This window comes from Podarcis raffonei, chromosome 10, assembly GCF_027172205.1.
Source record: "Podarcis raffonei isolate rPodRaf1 chromosome 10, rPodRaf1.pri, whole genome shotgun sequence".
Classification (NCBI taxonomy): domain Eukaryota; kingdom Metazoa; phylum Chordata; class Lepidosauria; order Squamata; family Lacertidae; genus Podarcis; species Podarcis raffonei.
The window spans coordinates 76,622,303-76,633,158 of NC_070611.1; the positions used below are offsets into that span (position 1 = coordinate 76,622,303).

Below are 10,856 nucleotides of genomic sequence, written 5' to 3' on the forward strand. Positions count from 1 at the left end.
AGAGATCATCAGGGGTTTGGGCTGGGTGTTCACCAGTATGTGGGTGATACCCAGCTCTTCTTCTCATTTAAATTGGAACCAGTGAAGGCGGTGAATGCCCTGTGTTGGTGCCTGGAGGTGGTTTGAGGATGGGTGGCGGCTAACAGATTGAGGTTGAATCCTGACAAGACAGAAGTACTGTCCCTGGAGAACAAGGGGTGGGCAGGTGTGGGGGACCCCCTGGTCCTGAATGGGGTAACTATGGCCCTAAAGGACCAGGTGCACAGCCTAGTGGTCATTTTGGACTTACAGCTGACCATGGAGGCGCAGCTCAATTCTGTGTCCAGGGCAGCTGTCTAGCAGCTCCATCTGGAACGCAGGCTGAGACCCTCCTTCCCCGCACACTGTCTCGCCAGAGTGGTGCATGCTCTGGTTGTTTCCGGCTTGGACTACTGCTATGTGGTCTACATGGGGCTACCTTAGAAGGTTACCCAAAACTGCAACTGAATGGGAGCAGCCACCGAGACCACATATCACTGCTCCTAAAGGATCTTTCCTGGCTCCCAGCACATTTTCAAGTACATTTCAAATTGTTAGTGCTGATCTTTAAATTGTCATGGTTGCATTTTCCAGGCATAGAAAAATATTGATCTAATGCAGGCTTCCTGAAACTTGGCAGTTTCCTTTCTGCTGAGAGCTGGTGGTGGGATAAGTTGTGATGAGGTTATGAAGAACCTTTCTTGTTTTGGGGAACCAGATGAAGCTGATTTAAACTGGAGTGAGCCAGGCTTGTTATCCAGTCCCAAGGTTACTCTGACATTTAATAGAATATAAATTACAAGGCCAAAAGGCACCTGGTCCCACTTCCTAGTCTGCTATTTCTCCACTCTGCTTGTGTGATTCATACTTGAGTGCTGTTTTGGTATGCTGAGTTAGGGTTTTACATAAGTTAAGTTTTTGCTATTTTTTGGATCCTGTTATGCTTCTTTGCCTTCAGTAATAAATTTATTTGCTGAATGAGATCGTTATGGAGCAGCAAGATCTGCAACCTAAAGCCCTCAACAGCCTCGGCCCTGTAGACCTGAAGGAGCATCTCCCCCAAAATCGCTCAATGTGGACAGGGAGGTGGTCCTTCGAAGGTCTTCTGCTGATTCCCCCCCCCCCAGATGCGAAGTTACAGGGAAGCAGGCAGAGGGCGAGGAAATGGGCAACATTCTGACATTTAGAAGACAGCTGAAGGCAACCCTCTATCGGGAGGTTTTTAATGTCTGATGTTTTACTGTCTTTTCTTTGTACTGGAACCAGGCAGTGGAAGAGAAACTTAAAGATGGAAGCCTGAGAGAGAGGAAAAGGTTCCTGGCTGCTTCCTGGGTGGGATTGCGGAACCGAAGAGCTGCTTCCGAGAAGGCCTCTCCCCTCCTCTCTTCCTGGACAGGGCAGGGGCTTATGGGGGCTTATGAGGTGGGAAGAGGATGGAGGTTACAGGAAGGAGGGGTGGGGGACTGGACCCCCACTTTTCAGGGATCCCTCTCTGGTCGCCTTGAAGGGGTGGCCGATTCCTGGGTTGGAGTGTGAAGCCTAGGCGGCCCCTCCAGAAAATCCCCGCAGGCGCCACCATGGAGAAGTGTCCCCAAAGACTGGTCTTCCTCTCTCCCCCCCACCAGTGCTGCACTTCCCTGCCCCAGGGATGCTCCCCCTCCCCACTTCCTCGACTCCCTCCCTCTGTCCCAGAGTCTCCCCTGCACCCAGAGGCCCCCCTTGGCGCGGCTCAGCCCTCAGCCCTCATCCCCCATCTTTCCATCCTGAGGGTCCACCCCAAGACGAGCAGATTAGGGACGGGGGTCTCTATCCAGGCGTCCCTCATGCCCGTTAACCCTTTCATGGCCTGGCTTTATCCGTGCGGAGCCCACAGGACCCCAGGAATGCCTGCGCGGGGGAAACGGGCAATGGGGGTCCTCGTGGGGACCCCCTGCTTAGATTCCCCATGTCCGCCGCTGCCAAGGCACCCAAGGGGCCAAGGAAAGCCCCCTTCGCAGCACGCGCGCAGGGATCCAGACCCCACGGAAGGCGCTTGGGGGAGCTGGAGGGGTCTCTGGATCCTTTTCTCCTCTCTCCTCCGCGACCCCTTTACCTCTTTGTTCTCGCTCCCGATTCTCCTTTCCTGCAACATCCACGTGGGTGTGGGGGGGTTTACCTGCCGCCCCTTCTCCCTTTTCCGAAAGCCCCCCCCCCCCGAGCTACGGCGGGGGGGCAGAGCAGCAATCCGGAGTGGAAGCTCCGCTTCCGGGAGAAGCAGGCAGGTTGGGAGGGGGGCTCTCTCCGCTCATTCCGGAAACAGAAGCCGGATTGGAGGAGGAGGAAGAGGTGTGACATACTGGGGGGGGGGATTGAGGGTTGTGGGGGCGGCGTGAAAGCAGGTTGTGCCGGGAAGGGAGGGGAAGAATTGTTTCCCCCCTCCCCCCTTACTAGGAGAGCGCGGGAGGGGCTGATCCGGGCCATCCAGCTGCAAAGCGGGGTCCCCCCTACAATCTTTACATTGCAAAATCCTTCCTTCCCCCACCCCAGGCCATGAGCTTAGATCCACCCCATGTTTTAGGACGGTATTGTTGCACATTGAGCAGCGGGTGGGGCTCTGTGACTCCTGTATTACGGGAAAAATGGGGCTTGGGCTTTTGCACACACAGAGAGAGACACACCAGACACCCAGGTAAAATTCCTCCCTTGTGTATCCGTCAGAGGTGGCACAAGGAGGCCAGGAAGAAAGCAAGGCAGCTGTTGGTCTGTTTGCAGGCAGAGCCCCCCCCCCCATGCGAGGAGTGACGCAGCCCAGAAATAAAGCGCGTTGCAATTTGGACACCCTCAGATAGTAGCCCCCCCCCCGTCACAGAGAGAGCACCCCAAAAACATCCCCGCTTGCGTCACAAAAAGAGTTGTACACGGAAATCAGATCAGACTCCGAGTTCCTGTTTTGGCAACATGACAAGTCTGTCCATCGGGATGCCTATTTCAGCACCCCCATCTCACGGAGGGGGGGGGGCTCAGGAAGATTCTCCTGCCACGTGACTGGGGTCAGACAGGGCTTCTGTTTTGCTCTCCTTACTATTTCAGCTCAGGTTTTCCTGGCAGAAGTTCTATTTCATCAAGAAACGGGTGGGTTCGTTGAGGAAACGGGGCTACGTTGTAAAGAGGCAAATGTGTATACTTTGTTACCACCCAGTGAGTTGTCTTGCAAAGGCCATTTGCAGAAAGGCTCCTATTGTATCACCTGCGGCTACATGCCGGAGTTTTGGTCTTTTTGCGGAAATGTTTTCCGCGGGCTGAGACCATTTGGGGCTTTCAAGGTCAGCACCAACACTTTGAATGGTGCTCGGAAACGGACCGGGAGCCAGTGAAGATTTCTTAGGACCCGTGTTCAGGGGCCAGCTGTTAGGGGGCCGTTCAGCTGCTGTCCAAAACTGAGGGATCCCTTGCCGGAAGTAATCCATAAACCTCTCCTCCTCCGCCTTCTCGGGATGCCATTGGTGCGCGATGCTCCTGCTCTCGAGAGAGGGAGAGGCGTGAGTTGGGTGCGCTCGGCTTGCCAACGGTTAAACGGAAACGAGCTAGATTCCTAGAGAGGAAAGTAAGAGGGGGGGCAGGGTCCTCCAGAGCGAAAGCCCAACCCCCCCTTTCCTGCAAGAAGTCGGGCGTGTGGGGGTCCCGTCGGTTCGGCTCTGCAGAGGCTGCCTGGGGGCGCCTGCTGAGTCTCCTCTCTCCCAGGATAGGGCCCATGGGGAGAGCGGGGGTCCCAGTGCTGCATGGCGAGAGGGGGGCAAGTCAGGGCGGGGAGGGTCGCAGGAGGGCGGCAGCTCTGCTCTTGCTTTGCATGGATGCACTGCTGGCCCCTTGGATCCAGGAGCGCTGAAATGCATGCAAATAAACCCCATTCAGATGTATGGATCAGTCCCCTTTTATAACAGAGGTTGTCCGCAGATGGAAACATTCAGACATGAAATATACCCTGGTCCCTAAAACCTCACTTGTGAAAGGTGAAGGAAGGAAGGCAGAGAAGAGAAAGCGCTTCCTCTTGCAGGGCAGAGTAAAACCTGTGGAACTCCCTCCCACAAGAGGCAGAGGCCACCAATAAAGGTGGTGTTAAAAAAGGAGGAGGCCAATCTGTGGAGGAGGAGGAGAGGGCGATGGGTGGCTCCTCTTCTCTGTCTCCCCTATAGGAGGGAGGCCTCTGGCCTGATCCTGCAGGGCCCATTTTCTCCTCCAGTGCTCAGTTCCTCCAGATGCAAGTGTGGCCTCTGAGATTGCCTGGGGTTGAGCTAGATGATCCTTGGGGTGCCATCCACCTCTACAGTTCTATGAAAGCACCACTGGAGGTCTCACAAGCCAAGGCATTGAGAGCAGGAGAGGTCCTGCTGGAAAGGAAACAACCAGTGCAACTGTTTTAAAACAGGAATCCAATGTGTTTGTTGTGGGGGGACTCAGTGGGGAGGGGTAGACCCCTGGATGCCACCTTGATCTCCTTGGACAAGGAGGTGGGAGAGAAATGCCATTCATAAAGAGAGGCAGCCCAGCCAATCATCTGGCTGCTGCATTTTGGGCCAGTTCCCAAGTCGCCTTCAAGGGCAGTTCCACACAGAGAGCGTTGCAACCATCCCATCTGGTGCAGAGCAGGGAGGACCAGGGCCATGTCTTTTCTGTCCCAAAAGGTCTGTGGGGTGGGGAAGTAGCCTGAGCTGGACATGGGCCTCAAGCGACCATGATGGACCCAGGAGTGCCCACAAGTATTCATGACTGGGGAGGGGGCATGTTAAGCAATATAACTTCATCATCATCATCATCATCATTACTGTTAGTTCCCTGTCTGTAATCCGAATCTCCTAGAGCAGATTACAAAATTTAAAAAACCAATAAAAACAGTTGAAAACACATTACAGTGGTACCTCAGGTTAAGAACGTAATTCCTTCCGGAAGTCTGTTCTTAACCTGAACCTGTTCTTAACTTAGACACCACTTTAGCTAATGGGGCCTCCCGCTGCCGCCGCACGATTTCTGTTCTCATCCTGAAGCAAAGTTCTTAACCCGAAGTACTATTTCTGGGTTAGCGGAGTCTGTAACCTGAAGTGTCTGTAACCTGAAGCGTCTGTAACCCAAGGTACCACTGCACTCTCATTAGAAAAGCGAGTCCTACTTTATTTGCTTTTGAGTGCACACAGATGCACCCGTCTTGCATGCTTGAGTACAGCAACTCCAGGGAATGAGCAGAGTAGGGGCCACATGTAGAGCAAATCCCCCACTGAGGTCAAAAACACGCACAGAGGCAGCAGGACTTCTTCAGTAATAGTTTACTTAGCTTTCAAAGCATACAGTTCTCACTGGGTCCCCAGTGAGGCACAAAACTTAGCTCCTGAGAGCAAATCCAGTTCCAGCAGTAAAAAAATACAGTACACAGGATATCTAAGTCAGGCAGACACACCGGCAGAAGGGAGCAAGGGAGGAAAGAGGCTGGAAGGACGCAGGGCAATGGAGGTGTGTCTTTCGCTTCCTGTCGTCTGGGAGGGAAGCCAGCAACTCAGCATCTGCAGGGGCTTCACAAAGAAAAGCTTTCTGCCGGCTGCTTCCAGGCAAATCAGCATCCCAGAAACACACAGTGTGATCTGTGGCGTGTTGCCATATCCATTGCTTTTGGAAGGCTATCACGATGTGGTCTAGAAACCAGTTTGGAACAATATATCGCCCGGCCCTAATCCTCACTGACCACCAGCAGTCCAGATAAACACTCCTTTATAGATAAAGCACTTTTTGCAATCTTTTCATTTAAACTGCTTCTCCTCTTTGAGGTTGTAGATGGTTTGAAGGGTTTTGTCAGGGAGAGGCAAACGGGAAAAGATGAAAGAACAGAAACCAGCAATTATAGAGAGCCTAAAGAGATCATTAGCAGCCTGTCGTCCGACAGTGGGTCTGACGTAGAGAGGGAGGAGGATGAGCCTGGAACAAGTCATTCTGTACACAGAGGAAGTCAGGGGAGGGGTTTCCACAGACTTGCATGCTGGGTACGGAAAAGGAAAAAGAAAGAGTAGACGCGGCAACTGTGCAACAAAGGGGAAGGACGCAAATTGAAACGCTGGAGATGTACTTTTGAACTTTGTCAAATAAATCAAATAGTTTGGAACTGGCTGGGAGCCCGGAGTCTTATCTATGCCAGCTGGACAGCATTAAGCATCTGACAGGTTTCAAGTACTAAAGTTCTTCCTGTCCGTGAGTCTGTTGATTTAGAACTTCCACTAGGACTGAACCTCTATCTACTTTCCTCATATATATAAGGTTTGTGTTTTGTGTGAGTTTGTTGACATAAATCAAGGGTTCCACTCTGACTGAAGCTGCTTCCACAGTCCATACATTTAAATGGTTTCTCCGCTGTGTGTCTGCTGATGTTTTCTAAGGTGCCCACTCTGCTTGAAGCTCTTTCCGCAGCCCATGCATTTATATGGTTTCTCCCCTGTGTGAGTCCGTCGATGTGTTCTAAGGTTTCCATTGAAAAGGAAGCTCTTTCCGCACTCCAAACATTTAAATGGTTTCTCTCCTGTGTGAGTCCGTTGATGTAATCTAAGGCTTGCCTTGTAACTGAAGCTCTTTCCACACTCCATACATTTAAATGTTTTCTCTCCTGTGTGAGTCTGTTGATGTCTTCTAAGTGTTCCATTCTCACTAAAGCTCTTTCCACACTCCAAACATTTAAATGGTTTCTCCCCTGTATGAATCGGTTGATGTATATTGAGCTGTCCACTGTGACTGAAGCTCTTTCCACACTCCATACATTTAAATGGTTTCTCCCCTGTGTGAGTCCGTTGATGTAATCTAAGGCTTGCCTTGTAACTGAAGCTCTTTCCACACTCCATACATTTAAATGTTTTCTCTCCTGTGTGAGTCTGTTGATGTCTTCTAAGTGTTCCATTCTCACTAAAGCTCTTTCCACACTCCAGGCATTTAAATGGTTTCTCCCCTGTGTGAGTCCGTTGATGTCTTCTAAGTGTTCCACTGTCATTAAAGCTCTTTCCGCACTCCAAACATTTAAATGGTTTCTCCCCTGTATGAATCGGTTGATGTATATTGAGCTGTCCACTCTGACTGAAGCTCTTTCCACACTCCATACATTTAAATGGTTTCTCCCCTGTGTGAGTCCGTTGATGTAATCTAAGGCTTGCCTTGTAACTGAAGCTTTTTCCACACTCCATACATTTAAATGGTTTCTCTCCTGTGTGAGTCTGTTGATGTTTTCTAAGTTTTCCATTATCACTAAAGCTCTTTCCGCACTCCATACATTTAAATGGTTTGTCCCCCATGTGAGTCTGTTGATGTGTTCTAAGGTTTCCATTGAAACTGAAGCTCTTTCCACACTCCAAACATTTATATGGTTTCTCCCCTGTGTGAGTCTGTTGATGTCTTCTAAGTGTTCCATTCTCACTAAAGCTCTTTCCGCACTCCAGGCATTTAAATGGTTTCTCTCCTGTGTGAGTCCGTCGATGTGTTCTAAGGTTTACATTGAAAAGGAAGCTCTTTCCGCACTCCAAACATTTAAATGGTTTCTCTCCTGTGTGAGTCCGTTGATGTTTTCTAAGTTTTCCATTATCAATAAAGCTCTTTCCACACTCCAAACATTTATATGGTTTCTCCCCTGTGTGAGTCTGTTGATGTCTTCTAAGTGTTCCTTTATCACTAAAGCTCTTTCCGCACTCCAGGCATTTAAATGGTTTCTCCCCCATGTGAGTCTGTTGATGTATATTGAGGTGTCCACTCTGACTGAAGCTCTTTCCACACTCCATACATTTATATGGTTTCTCCCCTGTGTGAATCCTCTGGTGCAATTTAAGATTGCTATTCTGACTGAAGCTCTTTCCGCACTCCATACATTTGAATGGTTTCTCCCCAGTGTGAGTTTGTTGATGTCTTGTAAGTGTTGCATTCTCACTAAAGCTCTTTCCGCACTCCAGGCATTTAAATGGTTTCTCCCCTGTGTGAGTCCCACACTCCCTGTATTGAAATTGTTTTTTGCCCATGTGAGTTCGTTGATGTTCTCTAAGTTTTCCACTATCAGTGGAACTTTTTCCACTCTCCATACCTTTAAATGGTTTCTCCTCTGTTTGAGTTAATTGATGTGAGATATGTGTGCTCATTCAGTGAAGCATATTCCACATTTCACACTTTTTAATGGCTATTCCTAATGAAACGAAAGGTTCCCCATCTCCCAGAATTCTGACTGTCTTCTGTATCACCTTCTTCAGAATGGGCGGAAAGGCAATCCTATTTTGGTTTCAAGGAAGAGAACAAAGGGAAAGAGAACACATCAAATGCCATTAGCAGCTTTTCTTATTTCAACATTTCCTATATTCCCCCACCTCCTACCCATGTTCCCAGTTTTTAGGAAATGAAGATGCAATGATGTCAAATGATAGTAATGCATCACCACCTTTCATAATCCTCACTCATTGTTAATAGCACAATATGATCTTGGAATACAGCCTTTTCAAATTAATTGTTTCCTCACAGGAAAGGCAGCTGCTCTCTGTCCATGAAGAGGCCCCCCTTTTTCTGGTTCATCGTTCCTTTGGACATTCCCCATCCTCGGCATCATAATCCTCCATCCACCTCTATCTCTCTCTCTTTTTTTAATCAGTTTTTACTGATTTTCATTATTACACATACACATAGAATACATACACTCATTATACATTTATTCATCCACCTAAGCCTTAAGCTCTGCCGAGCTTCGGACTTCCCTTCATCTCTTCGGTAAGTATCATATAGTTATAACAACGCGTATTCTATTTAATACTATTTTGTCTTATGCCGTTAGAGTTACTCCAACCCTGCCAGTGTCTTTAAAGTTTTACCATTTTCTCTTACATATACCAAATATTTACTCCAATTTTCAACAAACTTCTTTTCATCTTGGTCCCGTATTTTCCCCGACAATCTAGCCAATTCTGCGTAATTCATCATTTTGGTCTGCCATTCCATGATTGTAGGTAGAGTATCAGTTTTCCAGTTCTGGGCCAACATAGTTCTAGTTGCTGTCGTGGCGTACAAGAAAAGATTTTTATCCTTCTTTTTAATTTCCTTCCCTTTCAATCCCAATAAAAAAGCTTCAGGTTTTTTTAGAAAAGATTTTTTGTACTTATTTATTTATTTATTATAAATATTTTTTATTGATTTTCCAACATACATTTATAATATCCAATTGAAATTTATCACATATTTTCTCTTTTGGACTTCCTTCAGCCTCTCTAACAATCATCCATTATTCAATTTTTTAATTACACATTTCCTAATTTTTATATTGCAATTTATATACCTTCACCCTCTTATTTTTCTTCTACACAATATTCCTCAAACATTCACAGAGCTTCTTGAAATCCCACTAGCGTTGTTTGCTCATCACATATACATTTCAAATAATCTGAAAATTTTCCCCAATCTTCAATAAACTTTTGGTCTCGTAGATATCTGATCTTCCCCGTTAGTTTATCTAGTTCTGCATAGTCCATCAGTTTCATTCTCCATTCTTCTAACGTCGGTAGTTGTTCCTGTTTCCATTTTTGGGCCAGCCAGTAGTATTCTTGCTGCAGTTACTGCGTATTGGAAAAGTTTACAGTCCTTTCTATTTATCTCATTTCCTACTATTCCTAAAAGAAAAGCCTCTGGCTTCTTAACAAATGTATATTTCAACATCTTTTTCAACTCATTATATATCAATTCCCAGAAACCCTTCACCTTCTTGCAATCCCACCACATATGGTAAAATGTTCCCTCTTTTTCTTTACATTTCCAACCCTTATTACATGTTTTATACATTTTTGCCAATTTTACGGGTGTAATATACCATCTATAAACCATTTTCATCACATTTTCCTTTAACGCAGTGCATGCCGTAAATTTTATATTTTCATTCCATAATTTTATCCAGTCATTGAACTGTATATTATGACCCAAATCTCTGGCCCAGTGTATCATAACCGATTTAACTTCCTCGTCTTTTGTATACCATTCCAGCAACATTTTATACATTTTAGATAAAATTTTGTACTCATTATTTATTATTTCCATTTGAAATTTTGATTCTTTTTCATCAAAACCTCTTTCTTTAAAATCCTTTTTAAACATTTCATTAACCTGATAATAATGCAACCAATCATATACATGCTCCTTCACATCTTCATAAGGTTTCATTTTCCATTTTCCTCCTTCTTTTACTATCAATTCTTTATATGTAATCCAGTTCCACCTTAAATTGACTTTCTTAAGACTCATAACTTCTAACGGAGATAGCCAGTGGGGAATTCTTGGTTCTAATAAACTTTTATACCTCTCCCATATTTCTATGAGAGATCTTCTAAAGATGTGGTTTTCGAAACCTTTATGGATTTTTTTCTTCTTATACCATAAATATGGGTGCCAGCCAAATCTGTTATCAAAACCTTCTAAATCTAACAAATCAGTCTTTTTTAACTTTATCCATTCCTTCAACCAACAGAGACATGAAGTTTCATAATATAATTTCAAGTCTGGCAGGGCGAAGCCTCCTCTTTCTTTCGCATCCGTTAATAACTTAAACTGAATTCTTGGCTTCTTACCCTGCCAGATATGTCTTGAAATTGCTCTTTGCCATTCTTTAAAGATCACTGTCCCCTTGATTATTGGAATTGTCTGAAACAAAAACAACATCTTTGGCAGCACGCTCATCTTAATCGTTGAAATTCTCCCCCCAAAAGATAACTTCATTCGACCCCACACCTCTAGATCTTTCTTTATTCCCTTCCACACTGGCTCATAGTTATTCTGAAACAAATCAAGATTCTTAAGGGTTAACCAGATTCCCAAATATTTAA

The 10,856-nt window shown here is 46.3% G+C and overlaps 1 protein-coding gene and 1 pseudogene across 1 annotated transcript; both read right to left on the reverse strand.

Moving 5' to 3' along the window:
• The window catches only part of LOC128421753 (zinc finger protein ZFP2-like), a 461,814-nt pseudogene that overhangs the window by 135,408 nt on the left and 315,550 nt on the right, over positions 1 to 10,856 (reverse strand).
• Positions 5,772 to 8,087, reverse strand: LOC128422906 (zinc finger protein 160-like). The gene has a single exon (XM_053407525.1). The coding sequence runs from the start codon at positions 8,085 to 8,087 to the stop codon at positions 6,372 to 6,374; it is 1,716 nt and encodes a 571-aa protein (XP_053263500.1). The 3' UTR covers positions 5,772 to 6,371.

Coding starts and splice junctions, on each gene's coding strand:
- LOC128422906 (XM_053407525.1), bottom strand. CDS start 8,087: ATGGAGAGTGGAAAAAGTTCCACTGATAGTGGAAAACTTAGAGAACAT.